At 41.2% G+C, this 20,901-nt stretch overlaps 1 protein-coding gene and 1 pseudogene across 1 annotated transcript; one reads left to right on the forward strand and one right to left on the reverse strand.

Annotated features, from left to right (window-relative positions):
- Nucleotides 1-1,435: 1,435 nt before the first annotated feature.
- il12rb2l (interleukin 12 receptor, beta 2a, like) lies at nucleotides 1,436-10,181 on the forward strand. The gene is made up of 15 exons (XM_087809904.1): nucleotides 1,436-1,615; nucleotides 1,713-1,808; nucleotides 3,780-3,921; nucleotides 4,001-4,152; nucleotides 4,636-4,778; nucleotides 4,872-5,013; nucleotides 5,642-5,718; nucleotides 5,798-6,029; nucleotides 6,107-6,292; nucleotides 6,361-6,462; nucleotides 6,538-6,672; nucleotides 6,796-6,960; nucleotides 7,037-7,109; nucleotides 9,524-9,620; nucleotides 9,687-10,181. Exons 2-15 carry the CDS (start codon nucleotides 1,739-1,741, stop codon nucleotides 10,008-10,010), a joined length of 2,040 nt encoding a protein of 679 aa, XP_087666030.1. The 5' UTR covers nucleotides 1,436-1,615; nucleotides 1,713-1,738; the 3' UTR covers nucleotides 10,011-10,181.
- A 2,170-nt stretch (nucleotides 10,182-12,351) lies between these two features.
- On the reverse strand, nucleotides 12,352-16,541 carry LOC148065573 (uncharacterized; annotated as a pseudogene).
- Nucleotides 16,542-20,901: the final 4,360 nt, after the last annotated feature.

Below are 20,901 nucleotides of genomic sequence, written 5' to 3' on the forward strand. Positions count from 1 at the left end.
ATGTGGCAATGTAAATGCATTAAGTTAAATAAATTGAACGTTCAACAAAGAACTGGATCATGACTTAGCGTGAATGACCTCACCTCTGCAGGATCGCTCATAATCGCAATCAAATAATAAGGAAACATACAGTCAATAAAGGGGTTCATTTTGTTGTTATCATTTTTTGGGTCAGATGAACCAGAATCCACTCACATTATTGACCGGTATGACCAATACAGAAGAGGCTGCAGATGTGGTGCCGTCAGCATATTTCTGGACGAGACTCAGCTCAGAGTTGTAGCAGAATTCTGAAGTGTATATGGTGAAGAGGAGAGGGACCAATACTGTTCCCTGAGGTGCTCCTGTACTGCACACCAAGTCTAGCCACAGATGCCGGTGGCCCAGCTGTCCAGCGTCACAGAGTCTCCTTCCCAGGATCGCATATGCCTGCGACATCCTGAGGAGCGCAGCCACCGAGTCCATGACTTCCTCCATCTCAGAAGGTCCAAGGTCGTCTCGGTCCACGGTGAGCCTGTCAAGCGCACCGCACAGGAAGAGCCATGTTGTTTCGAGAGGGAGACCACCTGCGTCCACCCCATATAGGTTCTGTTGAACAACATAGCCGTCAACCTGTCTTCAGCTCTAGGCAGAGCTAATGGGCGGCCTGGCCAGAGCCAAGCTCCCGGGGCAGTGAAAGGAAATACATAAGAGACATAACAAATACACTGTACTTAGATGACAATAAATCAATATTTCCACAGCGAAAATACATGAAACTTATTCACTTATACTTCAAAACCTGCTGAACATGAAAATAAAGTCAGATCTTTGTCAACAATTACGTTTGTTTTTTATAAGAATTAATATATATATATTGTACTTGATTAACAGTGGTAATAATACACTGTACTTAAATGACAATAAATCAATAATTCTACAGTAAAAATACATGAAACTTTGTTCACTTCAACTTTAATACCTGCTGAACATGAAAATAAAGTCAGATCTTTGTCAACTATTAATTTTTTTTAAATAATAAATAAATAATATTGTGCTTGATTAACATTGACATTAATACACTGTACTTAGATGACAATAAATCAATATTTCTTCAGTAAAAGTACATGAAACTTTATTCACTTATACTTCAAAACCTGCTGTTCATGAAATTAAAGTCAGTTTGTTGTGCACAAACAACTTTTTAAGCAAATAGAACGTCATAAGTCAGTACTTAAATGATTTCAACAGCCGTAAATGAATTATTTTGCAAGAGAGCAAAAGAATAAACTGGAAATTATAACGGATCAGCAGAAAATAAATATTTCATATTTCCACCGCTTTTCTTCCAACAGTCTCACACACGTCTGCAGACTTTGGTCTCATCACGCAAGTGTCTCTGGAATCTATTGAGAGAAAAGATACTTTAATGTCACCATATCAGAGTACTTTTGAGAATCTATCAGTGATAGTGTCGTAGATCATTCCGCGTGTGAAGTTTCGGCTGTTGTACTTGTACGTGACATTTACCGTAATACAGGAGGTGGAGTCATAGCTGTGTCAGCAGTGAGTCAGAAGGAAGGAAACGCACCACATATGCTAAAAACTCAAACACTTCTCAATGTGCCGGAATGAGGTAATATTTGACTCCAGCTGTTAACATGTGCTATATTTAAGCTAACCAATTTGTCACATGTTGCTTCATTTGTGTTTGTACTGTATAATTCTAACAGGAATCTGACAGAAGGGATCGGTTGTGATGGCCATGCTGCCTGCTTGCTGGCGGTTCACAGTTTTGCTCTTAATAAATCATCGTGTCCTTGCTGCCAGTAAGTCTTCATCATCTATAAGAAACTGTGACTCTCTGTTACTTTTACTTTATTTAACATTTGTGTGAAGTCATCCAGCGCAGAGAACTTAATGTCTGTATAGTTTTGATGTGGATTGTTTTTAATTATGTGTATAACTTTGTTGTAGAACATTGTCATTTTTATTTATTGTTACTGTTCGACAATAATTTCATACACACATGGGTTCTTTCGATTATTTTCTTTTAACTGGCCAATTATATTTAAACCTTTTTTCCATTGTTTTGTTTAATCACATCTCATATTTCATACAGCTTTCCACATAGTGCTACTTAACTCAATGATAACTTTGAATGTAGTGATTAATTAACTTTTTTAACATTTTCATTTGAAAGGAAGTGGTTGAATCACTTCCTTGTTCCACTCTGTCTAGATACAACCAGTATGTCGGTGACATATGTGTTCACACACAAACAGCGAAGCAATAATCTTGCAAAATATATTTATGATGGTTTTTCTCAATTCTCAGCACTAAACAAGCTACAGAGCCTGTTGTCAAGTGTGCGTAGGTATGCGTGGCAAGCTTCAGCATGAAGCATGGCAAGGGACACATGGCTAAAGCTTCTCTCAGGAGTGCAGCAGAAGCTGCAACGCATGATGGAGATGATCCTTCAACGAGCAGCAGACGTTAAATCAACTCTGAGAATGAAATACTGACATTTTAGCTGGAGATGGGGCCATACTTCCACTTGCTGGGTGGGAAGCACCGAGGCCTCCGGGTGGTAATCCATAGTAATAGCCGGTAGTAGTGTTGTGTCGTTGGTGAACGATTCGTTCGAACGAACAAATCTTTTGAGTGATGGAATTCGTTCCTTTCTCAGTTCAGTTGAACTCAGCCGCGACTGGCACGGTGGGAGGGATTCTATGACTCGCTGAACCCTCGGCGTCAGAGAACCAAACAGCTACTCGTGGGGGGGGACTGACGAGGAAGAGGGGGACTTTGTTACAGAAGATTTAGTTTTTATGTTGGCATATCTCAATTTAATATTTGTTTTTGCACTAAACTTAAACAAGGCCTTTTTATTTTATTGTTGATTGCATTTAAGTTTATAGTTTATATTACATAGTAGTAGTATTATTATTTTTACTTTTATTTTAGTGCAATAAACCATATTTAACAACCAAGACATTTAGTCACACTTTATTTGTTTATTGGACAGCCTGGAAACGCACACACAGTGTTTTTAAAAGTAACTGAATCTCTACTACATTTGCAATGTTTGTTTGTGAACGTATATATACAAGAGTCACGTTAGTCGGCTACTGATTCGCGAGACACGGATTCGTTCAGTGAACGAGGATTCTTTCTCATCCGGGGATTCGAGAAAGATTTGTTCAGAATGTGAACCTCGGGTCTGAATCATTAAACCTAGTAACGGATTGTTTGGCTGCGTTCAGGAAAGTAGGAGAAATTGCAGTCAGGGCTCCATAAGCACTGAGTTAGTGATTTGGTGAACGAACGAACTGGAACGAATCTTTTGAACGAATCCTTTTAATGAACTGATTCTAGTGATTCAGTAGACTCAAAAGAACGGGAGATCCCATCACTAGCCGGTAGAGGGCAGAGTATGCCTGAAGTAGAACTGATACCTAGAACATAGCCAATATCTTGGATCATCCATAAGGCTAATCCTTTAATGTTGCTACAACTGGAGAATTCAATAGAAATAATGCATGGATTATACTGTAGTTGTAATACATTAAAGGTTTATTTAGGTACTCACTTTGTGGCAAGGCAAGGCAAGTATTAAAGTAAAAGTTTAACGACTGTAAGTAATACTGACGCTTTTCAGATATCACGAATCATGCCTTGTTTTTCCATGTCTTGAGGTTTTATTGTTTTTAAGTCAGTAACTTGTCTATACTTTTGTGGTTAAATGTTGCACACATTTAAAAAGAAAAAAAGAAAACAATATAACTTTGTGCCACCAGATTCTCTTCCATCAAAACCAACATGCTATATACCATGTAATGATCTGGGTTGTCGTGTCGACATCCAGTGTCTTTGGGATCAGTGGGAGGATCACAGCTTGTTCACCAACTACACTCTACATTGGGAGACGGCTAATCACAGGTCAATTTAACAAGGATTGTTTGCAATGTATAGATGAGTTGCATTACATTTCCTTTTCTTTTTTTTTCTTTTTTACCAGAAAAGGCCATGTGAACACTGGAGAACGCAGAAGTGAGATTATCAACCGTAAAGACTTTTCTAGAAATGGCAACTTAAGTGTTTGGGTCCGAGCTGTTCACCAGAATGGTTCATCTGAATCTCCAAGAACGTTTTTTACCACAAGAGAGATAAGTAAGTGCTTAATTAAACAGCAATAGCAATACCTTTACTTTAGAAACCCATTATTGCAAATTAAGAAGTAAGCACCTTTAGCTATTACTGTTAATCCTTGTTTGCGCTTTAGTGTGTGTGGTTTAGGGGAATGTATGCTTTTTCATTTTAGCTTTGCCAAGGAGGATGTGTTTTCAGAAGTTTTAGTTGGTGGAGTGAGTAAAAATCATAACTCGACAAGTTGGAATTCACTGTCTGGATAAAAGAACGTTTTAATGGATTCATCATTGACTTGTATGACCTCTAAACACTGCCGCCAATGCTCATTCAATCAAATCACACATATATTTATGTGATTGAGGTGACAAAATGTGTTTTTGTGATTTGACAAAAAAGTTCTAAAAAATGTTCTTTTTAACCATTGTGTTATTTTAGAAATTAATTTGAAATTAGCTCCTTAGCGGAAGTATGCACTTTTTCATTTCCAGTTTTGTGATTTATTAGCTAAACCTCCAGCTCCAAAAATTACATTGAGCCATAGAGATCCATTGGAGATTCACTGGAACCTGACATGTAGACAACTACAGCTGTCCATGGGTTCCTGTCATGTTCGTCATCGCGCTGAGACAGACAAGGAATGGATTGAGGTTTGTTTTAAACTTTTGATAAATATTTTATTTTTTTCAATGTTTACCATGAAATAATCAAATGTTTCGATCCTTCCTTTTCGTCTAATACAGACTGACATTGGATCGTGCAGCAACTATGAAGTGAACAATCTGGTGCTGCCTGGTTTATTCTATGAACTTCAGGTCAGATGTTCATGTCCTACACTGATGAGTGACTGGAGTGACACCCTGAGGATAATGAGCCAAGAAATGGGTGAGCCCCTTTTGTATCTGTTATAATAAATAGCTGTCATCGTGCTATTATTTAGTCTCATTCCCCAAAATATGGTCCAGGGTCACATGCAGCCATTTATCTGTGATTAACCCTTATAAGGTCAGGATTAATATATAAAACTGATAATGTATGTTTTTTAACCGCTTACAAACCATTTTATTTCGTAGTCATTTTTAATATCCGTTACTAGCTTTTCTTTTCTGTCATCCAGTTGAGAAAAAGTAATGGAAAGAAAATTGGAAATATTTAATATAATATATAATACAAAATAAAGAAACCACATTGAATGTTGTGTACATAGTTATTCATATTAAAATAAGATGCATATAACATTAAATTAATTATCTTGTTTTCATTTATTGTTGATCCCCTTGCTAACATAACTTCCTTATTTTTTCAAATATTTTAATAATACTTTTTTATTCCATATCTCCTCTTTCTTGAAGGCCCCTCCCTACAGTCCAAATAATGTGACCCCTTAGGAAGTAAAAATTTCCTATCCCTTACCTATTGTGTCAACTCAACAGAAATGTCTTTGTATAAAGGCTCCTCAACTCTGATGTACCAAATCCCTTAAATTCAATTTCTTTCTATTTTACCTTTTCAGCCCCTGTGGGTAAGCTGGATGTGTGGAGGGACTGTGAGGAAGTCCAGGGAAACCCATCTTGTATATTAATGTGGAAGGTAGTAAAACAGATAATACCATTGTTAAATGCATATTACCACACTGGATAATCATTTTAACTTTTTTTTCTGTATGTAGAAGCTTCCAAGAACTCAGGCTCGAGGTCAAATTCAGGGTTACTTGGTGTTGATAAATAATGGTAGTGTTGTGCAGATGAATATTTCGGCATTACAGCCAAACAACCAGTTGGTGTGTGATGAAACTAAGTGCCATCTCAACATCACTCTTACACCTGCATCTTCAATCAGCATATGTGCATACAACTCTGTAGGAGCCACAGAGCCTGCACAACTACATTTCTTAAAACCAGGTATTTGGAAAGTAATAGAGGAGTTTGTTTTTAACCTTATTTTTGATTTTGATTTTTGACATGTTTTTTCTTCACAGGAAAAGAAAACAAGGTCAACCCTCACTTCCAGATGGATACGGAGAGGCTTGATGTGTTCTGGAAACCTCCTGCTCACCTCTCTGACAAAGATTATGTTGTTCAGTTCAAGCAAGTCGGGCAACCTCCAGGTCAAGGTTTTGATTGGTTGAGAGGAAACCAAAGCTTTACATCTTACAAATTTAAAGGTTTGTAGAACTTTTTAATTTTAAGCAGATCTGTCAATATTAAATGTCGCATTTGTCTTCAAATTTAGATCAATTCAAGAAATATAAACCTTACAAAGTGTCACTGTATGAAGATTCAGTTGACGGAACAAGTTGCCATTCATCATTCATCGCATATTCTCTTCAAACAAGTGAGTTGTTGAAACATTTTTCTAACATGCCATTTTGGTGTAATTGTGAATTAAGATGTTAATTTTCCATTTTAGTTCCACCCAAGGTGCCTACCTTCAAAGTGATAGATATTGGTACCAATCACGTGACTTTGTTTTGGGAGAAGATTCCGCTGTCCATGCAGACTGGAAAGATACTTTACTACCTTATAGGGGAAGAAACTCTTCATGGTGAGGAACAAAAATGTGAAGTATAGTTGATAACACAATTGGAGTAGACGAGTCTCGGATTCACCTTAGTGGCATGTTAAATTACATACTTACTATTCTCTTATTGTTCTTTATTTCCACTAGATGTGCATAATGTGACTGCATTACAAAAAGAAGCAAACCAGACTTTTGAGATGTTTGGCCTCAGTCCTGGTCGGGATTACGAAGTTTGGTTGACTGCGGTGACTGCTGCCGGACCTGGAGAAAATGTTACCGTAACATTCAAAACAAAGCATGAAGTACAAAATGGTAGGACAATAATAGTAATGTTGGTACCATGTATGTATGAGTAACTTAATATGGTTTTGCTCTTTATCTTTTGCAGTTCGTTATGCTTTACTTACCATAATTGGCTCATCAGCGTTGATCATATTTGTTTGCACACTTATTTTTGTCAGGTAAGAACGCTAATGATGTATGAAATAGTTGTTTATATTATCTTCATAACTATTTAAGAAAGCTTGGTCCTGGACCAGAGACCTTGACCAGGAGGGCCATGTGCACGATCTTTGTTGTTCCCTTGGATGTCACTACTCTTGTAAGAGATGTCTGATCTTTCACAAGGGATCTGTTGGAGCCACCAGTGTGGGGGTCACTCCTCAAAGTGCTCCAATGACCACGGCACTACTGTTGCCTTAACCTTCGAGGTGTTTTGTTTTCCAGCTCTATGAGCCCCTCGTATTTTCCAGTTTCTCATGTTCTTTTTTCCTGAACATCTATCACAACAGCTTTCTTCTCCTGCTTATCAACGATCACAATGTCTAGTTTTTATTCTGCAAGGGTGCTTGTGTACACTATACTGGGTTCTTGGTAATGGCATTTCATTTATGCTTCACCTGCCCTCTTTGCACAGGCTGCACCAGGGATCTTGCCTGGTGTAGTAGATTTGGGCCTCAATTGCTCAAGGCCTTTTTCTGCGTGGACATAATGAGTGCCTCTGTGTTGTCTTTTAGTCCATCCCCCTCTAGCCACTGGTAGATTCTGTTCATGCCAGAAACTTCAGCTAACTGTGGTAACTTCCATGCAGAGGTTTCTCTTACCATGATGGCACCTTCTTTGTCAGTTTTTCATTGTCTGCTGCTTTATACCCTCTTAGTTGTTGCTATTTGCCAGTGGTAGGCCTAGGCTTTGGAGCTCTCCCACACACCCCTGTAGTTTTGCTGTCACTGTTAATTGTTAACCCTTGCCAGCTTACCCTGGTCTGCGTGTCCAAAATATCTTCTGTAAAACCAGAGGAAAAGAGAGCCAGGATTCAGCAATTCAGAACTAGCGAGGAGGTTAAGCAGTTCATATAGAAAGACAGGAGCAGGAACTAAATTTAATCTGTTTATTGTGTCTTCAGAATACTTAAAAGAAAGCGTGAACTGTTAAGCCCAAATTCATGATGTAACATCTTTCCCTGTATCCCTATTGTTATTTGGCTTAGGGGGATCGGGCAAGAGTAGTACATTACTACTCTTGCCCGATCCCCCTAAGCCAAATCAGTACTACTAGTACTGATATATGCCACATTTGATGTAGACTTGTGCAATACGCTCAAAGTTGGTCTTAAGGTTGGTCTTTATTTCACTCATTGATTTCACATTTAGACTCTTGTGCTATGTCTCAAATCGCATACTACTCTTAGTATACTAGAAGTTAGTATGCATACTAACATAGTGTACGTACCAACTAGTACGCAAATTCTCCACAGATAGTATGTCTCAAATCAAACACTGCTGCTACACACTAACCGGAAATCACATGACAGCTTCTTCTTCTACTTCTATTTATTGATGTTTCAACCAGCTGTTTGAACGCTATCGCCGACACCTGCTGGCAGCACGTTTTGCAAGTTTGGAAAAAGAAATAAAGAAAAAATATGAGAATCGAAATATTCGCGAGATATTTAAGCTGGTATCAGCAGCGAAGACGTTTCATCCTTCTACTGCTGCTGAAAATGCACCTGTAAGTATATGCATATATATGCATTTATATATGACGTAACTTCCGTTTAAAACGTCATTAAGATGGCGGCTGTTTAGTGTGGTTAGTGTCCATCGAACCATGCTCAGTTTTGTTGGCGTGTTAGTACGCCAATTTAGTGTGCATGGCGCACTAAATTTCGCATACTAAGAATTGAGACGCACTAATGCACTAAAAATACTAACTTTGAGTACACTAGTATGCGATTTGAGACACAGAATTGTTGATCAATTTCAGACATTCCAGGTTCCAGGAGTGTGGCTTTGAGTCGTAGGCTTTCTGTCAACCAGCATAGGGTGTTTTGCTCACCTGATTTTTTTTTTTTGACAATTTCTTTCTGTGTCACTGTCACGTACACAACATGCAACGATGCCTGACAGGAGTTTCCATGTTGTGGAGGAGGAGGTGTTTGCCCAATAGTTGGTTGGGTTTGATACCTGAAACTTTGTAGCCCATGTCTCGGATTCGTCTGTGCGTAGTGGTTCTTGATGTGCTGACTTTTCTTTGATGTCTGCCACTGAGATGATCACAGCACCTTTTTTAAAGAGTTAATTTATTAAGACTAACTTAATAAAAAAAAGTATATAATTTTCTTTTATGCATGTATCATGGTTGACATTTTATTGATCTTAACCTTGAGACCTTGTGTTATCTCTGCCACTACATACTGTATGTATTTTCTGCAAGGTAAGCGGAGTAGGTAAGTCCAGGTCGTTCACCTTGATCAAGAGATAACCTAAAACGAGGAAGCATAACGCCTGTAAAATGCTACACGATTAATAGGTATACATGTCTGTACTCAGAATTTTTTTTTTAGTTTTAAAAATGATTGGGGTTTTCCTTTCAGAGCTCGTCAGACAGAAGAAAAATTGTGGCTCCTGTGTTTCTCCAAGCACATACCAGATCCTCACAACAGTCTTATTTTCAAAGAGATGGAGCATCAAGTGAGAGCTTAAGATTGTATAATTTGATTGAATTAATTGAAAAAATACATGTTGTTTTTCTTATAGATAAATGATTGGGCAGCATTCAGCATTCCTATCTTGGAGCCACATCCTAAGATATCTACATTGGAAGTCATGGAGACTAAACCCTCTGAATTCAACTGCCTGGAGACATTTAGGACACAGGACTGTGATAAAATTGATCAAAGATGTAAACAAGAGGAATATAGCCAAATGTTAGACTCTGATGAAGAGCAAGCAAAGGAGCAGCAACTGGACTTTAAGGAACAATGGAGCTCGGATGAGGAGGATTTTACATCTGGTTATGAAAAGCGTTTCATGCCCACAGCTCAAGAAATACTGGGTATTCAACTACAGTATCAGTCATAGGATGGAAAATGACTGCTTTTAAAGATGTATATATTTTTAAGAACACTTGGAAATATATATGTTTCTATACTTTTATATAAGATTAGAAAGAGTTAAAGTACAGTTTTTTTTTCCAATGTGTATGTGGAAGCCTGCAGAGAAGTTCTGAATTACATGTATTATAAGACGTGTTGTTGCAATTCAATTACATTATTTTTAGTTTTTTGATTTTCAAATGTTATATGTACCTTTTTTGAAGGTTAAAATTTAGGTATTTATAATTTTGGTCTGTCTGCTTCTTATTCTATATTAAGGTTCAGACAAGATCAGCTGGTTAGTCTTCTGCTAGTGCTTGAAGCGATGATCGCTCTGTTTCATACCTTACAGGGCAACTAATGTGAAAACCCATCTCTACTGACCTATTCACATGATGACAATGTTGAAGACTAAACCTCCAACATGCAGTAAGTCGTTCAACATGACATTGCCCTGTTTTGAAGTTATGACTTATGTTAGATTCAAAATGATTATACACTATACCTATACGCCATACTTAAATTAATGCTAAAATATAATCAAAATATAAAGTATAAATTACTAGCTTCATCTAAGAGCTTAAACGTTTGAATACACATTCATAACCAACATTTCACTCCAGACTGATACACTGTTTCAAGAAAGCTTGGAGCAGACTGAAGTAGTCTTGAAGATTCGTTGGGATCCTTGAGTTAGTGAGAGAAAAAGTCCGGTCCAATATAGTCTGGCAAAAAGATTTATTAAAGATGTTACACAAGACGTATAACAACGAGAGGTGTACAGAGCTCTGAGTTACGAGCGTGAAAACACGCGCATATATTCTTACAAGGCCGTTATCTACTGTTGTGAAAACATGCACATATATTCTTACAAGGCCGTTGTCTACTGTTGCACACAAGTCCTTATAAGGTAACATTCAGTTGGTGTTATGTCTGACTCATGGGGTGAAAGTTACAGACAGAAGTTATTGACACGTTTCCTGAGTGTTCGGGCTTGACCTTTATTGAATAGAACACTCAGCACGTGTCACCCGAACAAATACAGGTGATAAGGTTATGCAAACAGATTGACAGAAATATAATGAGGCTTCAACTTCCCCTTTTGGCCTCTGAAGGAGGACAACAACCAAGAGATAAAAACGTATAAAAAACGGAATACAAAATTGCTACAAATTTTAAAACCCTTTAAAATTATCACCTGAGAAACATGCAAGCATAAGATACAATGTCACCAAGCTGAATAGCGGTCTTTTAAGGACAGATAGAAGTTAATGGGGCATCCAGGTATTCAGGAACAGGGGTTTGGTGTCAATTAGGGAAGGTTTGACATGCGGTGGGTTGTTGATTACAGGGGGATCTACGAAGATGATTTTTAACAGTCCCACAGGATCTGTGCCTGATACTGATAATCCCAGGGGCAGATAAGTAACGTTACCAAAACCTCGTTCGTACGGAACGCCAGACCATGCACATGAGGGATATGTCCAGAATTCTGCTCTGGAGACAACGCGACCAATGCTGGGTGGGGGCGTCTTACAGTGCGGATCTCTGTATAGACCGTTAAGATGCAATAGGAGTGGATTAAGAGATGTACCAGTTAGGGATCCTTGGACAAGGGTAATGTTACTGTTAGCCAGGGAAGAACATTTACTCTTAGTGTTTGTCCACCCCCCTGGCTGAGTAGTCCACAGGAGGCTATTCCAGGGACAATATGTGGAGACGTCTGAGTTACTTTGGATACACATGTATGTGTCATAACCCCGATAGGCTGCCTTGTTGCCTGTGCATGGGATCACATCACATAAGTCGAATTCATAAATTTTATTAGTTCCCCTCTGGTGATAAATCGTGATCTTAGAATTATAGTATAGCAGGCATTTGTCTGATACCTTATGGTCAGGACTGAGTGTGATCTGGCGCTTGGATCGTTTGGGGACCTGTAGCGTCTGGTTGTGAATGTTAGTATCATTGTGGGAAGATACCTCTGTGACCGTAGAAAGGGTTATACCGTGCAGAACATAGTACAATAACATTGGGGTACAGACCAAAACAGAAGCAATAAATGCAGCCAAGCAACAGGAGTGTATTACATGTCGAGGAATAGTGGTAGCCATGGGTAATACTAAGTGTGCAACAGCTAAATTATTAAAAATGCGAGAGAACGTAACGAAACTCATAGAGTGCAAAATGAAACAGCGGATTCAAGGATGTCTTGCACCTTTTCTTGATCCTAATATAATATTCAATGTTTTGTGTGGGCAAAAACCTGCGGCAGTTGTTGATGCAGGGAAAATTCCTCACACGACTCTTGGTGCCATGCCAAGCAGTCAGACGTTAGACAGTGATGACGGGGGTGATGAAGGATTGTCCAGGTTGACGGGGACGACTTTGGTGGGGGGCAGGGTTGTAGATGGGGTGTGGGCGTTGACATTGAGGAGGGGTTTGTCACAGCTCTTGGGGTCAGCTGCACACTGCGTCAGGTGGAACCAGGTATCTCCTTTGCCTTCCAGCCGGAGGGCGTGAGACGTCCTTTCCAGTACGCGATGAGGACCAGTCCAACGTGGTTCCGTCCACTTTCGCTTGAGCACCTTCAGGTAGACACACGGGGTGACCTGCAGTGGGACGGGTTGCTTGGGGACCTCTTCAGTCTGCTTGGAGAACCTGGAGCCAAGAAACTGTACAGTTGAGACAAATGGCGTGTGTGTTGGCTTACCCCTTAGGTTTGATATTGGTAATGGAGCGTGGGGTCCTGGAAAACAGCGACCTGTGTGGAGTTCGAATGGAGAGTAGCCCGTCCGGGTATTAACAGACATTCGAACACTTATCAGTGCCATTGGTAGTGCCGCGAGCCAGTTGACTCCGGTACTTATCATGACTCGGTTGAGGTTGTCCTTCAATGTCCTGTTCATTCTCTCCACCTGTGCCTGTGACTGGGGGTGGTAAACAGAACCAAACTTGTGTCTGAGGCCCAATTGGCGCTCCACCTGTTGTAAGTGGGTGTTCTTGAAATGCGTGCCATTGTCACTTTTCAGACAATGGGGAAAACCATGAGTTGGAATGTAATGGTTAACCAAATGTTTAGAGACGCTTTTTGCATCTTCTTTCCGGCAAGGATATGCTTCTGGCCATCCTGAGTAGGCCTAATTGCAGCTTGATTGCAAACATTACACGAGATTAGTGCTTGTTTCACCATTTGGTTTTTAAATGGATGCCACCAATTGTCCAATCTTCGAATTGTTTCTTCTCTGCCTACATGTGTAGGACCATGTGCCTCAAGGATTAGAGATTTCAGATAGGCTACTGGTGCAGCCGGGCGTCCCCTTTTACACCAGACACCTTCTTCTGTTTTCCCTGAGCCTTGATTTATCCATATGGAAATCTCTTCAGGTGATGCTTGAGATTGAATGTGAAGAATTTTTGACCAGGATGACTGCTCATCCATTTCTTCAGCTGGAACCACCATCATTTGCCCTTGTGGCTGATAACCCGCGGTTTGTTTTGCCAATGCATCTGCCGCGCGATTACCTTTTGATATTTTGTCAAGTCCGATTGAATGTCCTTTGCATTTGACTACAGCTACTTTTGACGGGAGCATAAGTGCCGCATACAATTTCATTACGTCTTCACTGTTTTTAACAGGAGTTCCTGAGGCAGTCATGTATCCAGTCCTGGACCATTCTGCCAATCCAAAATGTACCGCTGTAACTGCGTACGCTGAGTCTGTGAAAATATTTACATCTTGTCCTACAGATTCTTCTAGAGCTCTTGTGAGCGCCATTATTTCTGCTCTTTGTGCTGACTGTTTCCCTTTTATCTTTGCACTTATCAACGGGATCTCTTCATCCCCTATCTGTTCTACCACTGCAAAAGAGGACAATAATTCCTCCTTGTCACAACACCCGTCAGTGAACAGCACCCTTTCTGGCTCTGTCAGAGGAGTTATGTACAAATGTTCCCTGATTTTTTGAGCTTCTTTGTCTTTGTCTGCGCACATGTGTGGGGTCCCAACATTCATCCCATCAGCCATGTTCACGCCATCGTGTATATATACAAGTGCTGTGTCTCAAGTCGCATACTAGCGTACTAAAAGTTAGTATTTTTAGTACGTTAGTGTGTCTCAATTCTTAGTATGCGAAATTTAGTGCGCCATGCATACTAAATTGGCATACTAACACGCCCACAAAACTAGCATGGTTCGATGGACACTAACCATACTAAACAGCCGCCATTTTAGTGACGTTTCAAACGGAAGTTACGTCATATATAAATGCATATATATGCATATACTTAAATGTGTATTTTCAGCAGCAGTAGGAGGATAAACACGTCTTCGCTGCTGATACCAGCTTAAATATCTCGCGATTATTTAGATTCTCATATTTTTTCTTTATTTCTTTTTCCAAAGTTGCAATACGTGCTGCCAGCAGGTGTCGGCGATAGCGTTCAAACAGCTGCTTGAAACATCGTTAAATAGAAGTAGAAGAAGAAGCTGTCATGTGATTTCCGGTTAGTGTGTAGCTTCAGGGTTTGATTTGAGACATACTATCTGCGGAGAATTTGCGTACTAGTTAGTATGCATACTAAACTGATGCATACTAACTTCTAGCATACTAAGATTAGTATGCGATTTGAGACACAGCAAAGGTTTGGTGCAGCGAGAACCTTTTCCAGCTTCTGCTGTCTTCCCGCTGTCATTGTGAAAAGGTTACTCGTGACATATTGTAAAACACTATGTGATGTCATTATGATGACTGAGTGCTTTAACGTTATGTGAGATGTTTTCAGTAAAATTTTAGCAAGTGCTGATGCATACCTGGCGCAAGGTGGACTTTTCTTCTCATAGGCATCTAAAAGGACTGAGCAATACATGTTGACAAACCTATCACCTGTGTTCCCCTTTTTCTGAAATAACACAGCCGAAACGGATGTGTCTTTTTCGGAAACATCCAAATAGAATGGTTTGGTGTAGTCTGGAATCTGCATATCAGCGGCTTCCGCCATGGTTTGTTTGAGGACGATGAATGAGGACTCAGCCACTTCGGACCAATCCAGTGAGGCTGTAAGATTACGCATACCACATTTGTTCACCATCTGGCGAAGTGGGGCTACCATGTCAGAGAAATCTGGGATGAAATTACGAGAGTAATTTGCCAAGCCAAGAAATTGTAGCATTTCTCGGACAGTCGTTGGTTTGGGATGATGTAAAATGGTAGCACGGTGTGAAGAACTGACACCCGTGCCATTGGCTGAAATCAATCGTCCAAGAAACGACACCATGGGTCTGCAAACCTGCAACTTAGACCTGGACACTTTGAATCCACAGGAGTACAAGTGTCGTAAAAGGACATCTGTGGCTTCAAGACAGCCTTGTTCCGTGGGGGACGCCAGTAGTAAGTCATCAACGTACTGGACGAGTGTGGTGTCAGGGGGAAGGACACAATCAGAGAGCAAGTCTCTCAGGGTGGCATTGAAAATGCCGGGAGACAACACAAAGCCTTGTGGTAGTCTAGTGCAGGTGTACTTCTTTCCCTCAAATGTAAAAGTAAACATGTCACGCAGATGAGGAGCAAGAGAGTGCTGCATGTGGGTTGGGTACTGGTAGAACGGGAGTCAAAACTTTTTCATTAATCAAACGGAGGTCATGTACCATCCGGTACTTCCCTGTACCCTTTTTCTCCACAGGGAGGATCGGGGTGTTCCATTTGGAGCTAAGTGATGCCTGCAACACGCCTGTTTGTAGAAGGCCGTTAATGGTCTCCGCAATGCCCTGTCTACCCTCTGGAGAGTTGGGGTATTGGGATCTATAAACAAGACCTTGAGAAATATTAAAGGTAATAGGAGTCACTGAGGTACAGAGTCCTACATCCATAGGAGAAGTAGACCACAATCCTGAAGGGAGTTAGTCTAACATTTCAGCCGCAAAATCAGAATCCATATGTTCTCTGCCATGACATCTGCTGATCAGGGTGTGTTGGAGTGTGGCATGTACTGGATCAGTATGCAATGTGATACAATAAGTCTGAGTGGAAGAAGAAAATGACAAATCCTCATGAAATGTGGGTGACCAGTCTGAGGCCATAATGGCCCGTTTAGTCATGGGGCCCAGTTCTTTAGCGGTACATCCTGCAGCTAAAGCTAATGTGATGTGTGGTGAGGCCGGAGTCACAGAGGGGTCAGTGGGTGTTGACATCATGTACCACTGCAATTGAGAGGCAGTGAGTTCAGTGTTCAGTGCTATGCCTTCAGGGCCCGCAAAAAGACATGGGTTTGACAAAAGCCATTCATTGCCTTCAACCTGGTGAAATCTGTCTTCATAGACAGTGTCACCCATCCGGTCATAATAGAGGGTACAATGTGGCGGGTCGACAGGAGGGAGGTAAGGACGAAGAGCACGACACCATGGCAACCACGTTTCCACTTCTGAGTTAAGTGCAGACCATGTAGGTGACTCAATGTTCATCAATGCCCAGTAGATGTCAGCCGTAGCTGAAACAGGGGTCTCAATATCTTGCTCCATCAATGGAAACATGTGTTCGTCCGATGCTGAGGAGAAAATGACTTGTCCATTTGGAAAAAACAGTTGCAGGCCTTCCGCGGAGCAGTGTATAACAGTAGCCAGTCTTATGAGCAGATCCCTGCCCAATAGATTAATAGGACACGTTGGAGCATAGACGAACGAGTGTTGATGACTCTGGCCCGCCACTGAAACAACGGCAGGCGCGGTGAAAGGCAGGTTTTGGGTCTGCCCTGAGAAGCCAGTAAGTGGAATAGTTCGTGGGGATAACGTCATTGTGGGGGTCAGGCTGTTGATAGTGGAGTGTCGAGCACCAGTATCCACCATGAAAGGAATAGCCACGCCTTGAACATCCACCAGTAGGAGAGGATCCTGCAGTCCTCCCCCTTAGGCTTCTGGGGCCCATCATTGAGGATACTGACCCTGTGGAGGGGCCAGATGCTGGTTATGATGTCGATAACCAAAAGGGCCGGAGCCTGGTGGACCACCTCGGCCACGTCCCCCTCTTCTGGGACCAGACTGTCTTGGAGCCTTCTCGGGACATGAGGTGGACAAATGACCGTATTCTTCACAATACCAGCCGAACTCCTCGAGTCACCTCCCCTCTGTCTGGGTGTATAGCCGCGATTAGGTTGAGGCTGATATTGGGGCTGTGGGGCAGGATATTGGGGTGGATGCTGTCCCATAAACATGGGATACATGCCGGCGGTGGAATGCCAATCAGTAGGGCCTGAGTAGGGAATGGGTTGGGGAAACGGGAGTGGGTCTGGCATTACGGGGGCCTGAATCGGGGCCTGTACCTGGGGTTTGGTAATCTTCTTAGCCTGGTTGTAATCTTGTTTAGCCCTTTGCACCTGTAAGTTAAGTAATTCTGTTTCTAGTGCTTTAATTTTAACATCATCACCCCGGGCTTTATCATCCTGTCTTTGCAGCAGATATTTCACATGATAACACCATTTTGTATGATCAGCAGTTGCCAAGTCAGGATTATCGCTCACGAGCGTGCGTATAGCCGGGGGCAAACCTCTGGACACCGCCGCTCTGAAGAGAGAGCTGGCCATAGGAATCTGGGCCGGGCTTTCACCAGTTTTGTTTACAAAATCGTCTTCTGCTCTAGCCATAAAGGTAGAAGGATCTTCAACGGGTCCTGGGGTGTATACCAGTTCAGAGAACAACATGGAAGGAGCTGGAAACAATTCCCTGATCACAATTGCCAATTCCCTACCCTGTTGCTGAGAGATAGGCGTGGCGGGATCAGAATTCAGCCATGGACATCTCAGCCATATGGGCCCTGCTTGAACGGGAGAGCTCGTTCTAGCGACAAGTGCTTTCATATCACCCGCTGATAGAAGCAAACCGGCAGTCTGAGTAGTACATTTAGATAACCATGCAGCACCACCAGCTGAAAGTTGAGGCATCTGGCTAGCAAGTGCTTGAATATCAGAAATAGAAAAGGGTTTGTACTGGGGAGCCACACCTCCTCCAGGGGCATTCTTAAAGAGTACCGGCGCCTGTAGATTACTTGGATGGCCTCGTGTATGAGTCGCACCTGTTCTTTGGCCATCTCTACCTGTCAGCCTCTCAGTCCCCTCTACCTCCCCTGCCTCTTCCTCCGCCCTCTCTTCAGCCTTTCTCGCCACGTGATTCAGAAAAAGTCTTTCTGCCTCTCTTCTTATTTTCTCTTCCACAATCTCCTCGTCCTCTCTTTTCCTGTCTTGCTGCTTTCTTTTCTGTATATCCGCTAGGCGGTCTCTCCAGTACTCGACATCTTCTTTCATCTGCCGCCCCTTTTCTCCCGTTAAAGTAAAGTTTGAAAATGTATTTGCTGTATCAAAAGACACTTCTGTCATCTCGCGGTCATTTATTATTCCTTTATCCCACATATCGGCCTTTTCCATGAGGTTGGAGTGGTGTTGAGCTGCTACATCCTCTACAGTAAGAAAGTCGGGACAACTTATTCCTCCTCCCATCTTTGGTTTACTTTTGTCAATGGTCAGTTGAACTGATTGGCCCTCATCTCCCTCAAAATCTCCCGCAACAACTCCTCTTGTTATATTAAATACCGGCATTTGTATTGATAATGGGTGTGGTGGTGGAGAAGCAGTATGAGATTTGAATGGATTGTTGGATGAATATGGTGGAGGTGTGTCAGTCTGGTGTGAATCCGGTAATCGTAATTCCTCTGACAGTACCGGGTAAAGTCCACTGGATGGAGCCATTATCCCACCTTGTTTCAACTTTCCTTTTCCATCTTCCCCCGCCTCTTTCTCAGAGGGCGGGATTGACTCCACCCCTTTGATACCAGCAGCTGTACTTCCTGTAACTGATTTAGTCACAAGCAGAGCAGCGGACAGATGCAACCATCTTACCAAACATTTTGTGTCTTGAAGATTTTTCACTCTCCCTGCTCTATCTCTCCCTTTCAATGTTAATTTCGAAGTGCCTTCCGCCTCCATTTCGTTTATTCTTCCGATAAACTTATGTTCTACTCTATTTAACACATCAGTTAGAAGATGAATGGAACTATTTTGGGGAAGGTAACCTGCATTTTGAGTCTCTGTAAACCATTTCACCATTTTTGCTTTTTTTTCATCTCGTTCATTTGGCGCAAAATTGTCACTATAGACCTGGACTGCAGCCTGAAATTGTTCTGACAAAGACTTTTTCTGAGGATGCGAAACACATTTTGACCAATCAATCCAATCTGTGGAAAGATTAAAGTCTTTCTGTAATTTACTTGACATTTTAATTTAGGTTTATTTCCTTATTAAAATTTTAATAGTTGTTTTTTTTTTTTTAGTTAATCTAGTTATCAGTAAGACCAGTATTCCTGGACTGCGTCATAGTTCCTATATATTTTTACAACAATACAATGTTTTAACACCCCCTTATCAATTTTGTCCCCCGAACACGACGGCATTCAACACGAGAATGTGGGACCAGTTAACTCTTCCTCCGAACACGACGGAATTCAACACGAGAATTGCGGAACAAGCCAACACCTCTATTCTTCTATTCAATTTATAACAACTACAACACCCCCTTATCAATTTTGTCCCCCGAACACGACGGCATTCAACACGAGAATGTGGGACCAGTTAACTCTTCCTCCGAACACGACGGAATTCAACACGAGAATTGCGGAACAAGCCAACACCTCTATTCTTCTATTCAATTTATAACAACTACAACACCCCCTTATCAATTTTGTCCCCCGAACACGACGGCATTCAACACGAGAATGTGGGACCAGTTAACTCTTCCTCCGAACACGACGGAATTCAACACGAGAATTGCGGAACAAGCCAACACCTCTATTCTTCTATTCAATTTATAACAACTATTCACCTCGAGGATTTTTCTAAAAAAATTTAAAACCTGCCACAACAATGCCTGTATTGCTTATCCCATACAACAATACAGTATTCTTTCTACTCCAACACGAGGACGTAGTATTCCCAAGAAACACAAGAAATTTTCACAACTTATTCCAACGCGAGGAAAAAAAAAACTCTTCATCATATACATCCAATATCTTAACACATTTTGACAAACTTTGGAAATAGGAAAACCTTTACCCACCCAGAGAGAGGTAAAGACTCTTTTTATAATAAATGAGTTCGATGCTTTTTACCTTATTTTACTCGGCGCCTCGAGTCCACCTCCCCCGGAATGGGATCCGGCACCTCCGAACCCTCTCTCTCAAAGGATCCTGTTCGTGACGCCAATTGAAGTAGTCTTGAAGATTCGTTGGGATCCTTGAGTTAGTGAGAGAAAAAGTCCGGTCCAATATAGTCTGGCAAAAACATTTATTAAAGATGTTACACAAGACGTATAACAACGAGAGGTGTACAGAGCTCTGAGTTATGAGTGTGAAAACACGCGCATATATTCTTATAATAAACTAATAAAACTAATCGTTTTAATTAATAAAGTTTTCTGTCTGAGTTCTCTCAGAACGATGGGTTACAAGAACTAAGCCCATTATGATTTAATATAATCCTTAAACTCTAATCACGCCCATGTATTATTGTTGAGCTGCCTTGCTGCTAACAGTTAGCTGCCAACACAACAGGCTGTTCAGACTCTCCTGCAAGATGATTTTTTTGATTGCAAGAATGCTAGTGTCTGCACAGACTCAACCAAGGAAGATGGAATAAGACAGCAATGGAAAGATTTTTTGTTTTCAAAAGATACTTTGAGGACTACTGTTTTAACAACAAGTCTCGGTTCGACGCTGAATTCACCGAATGACTGCATGTGGAACGACGTCTATTCTGAGTCTCTACATGGAACCACTGAGGAAAGATTAGACACAGTAAGTGAAGCGCAATGTTTAGTGTAGCATTCATATATACTGACA

The sequence above is a fragment of the Callionymus lyra genome, chromosome 15 (assembly GCF_982586985.1).
Source record: "Callionymus lyra chromosome 15, fCalLyr1.hap1.1, whole genome shotgun sequence".
Taxonomy (NCBI): Eukaryota; Metazoa; Chordata; class Actinopteri; order Syngnathiformes; family Callionymidae; genus Callionymus; species Callionymus lyra.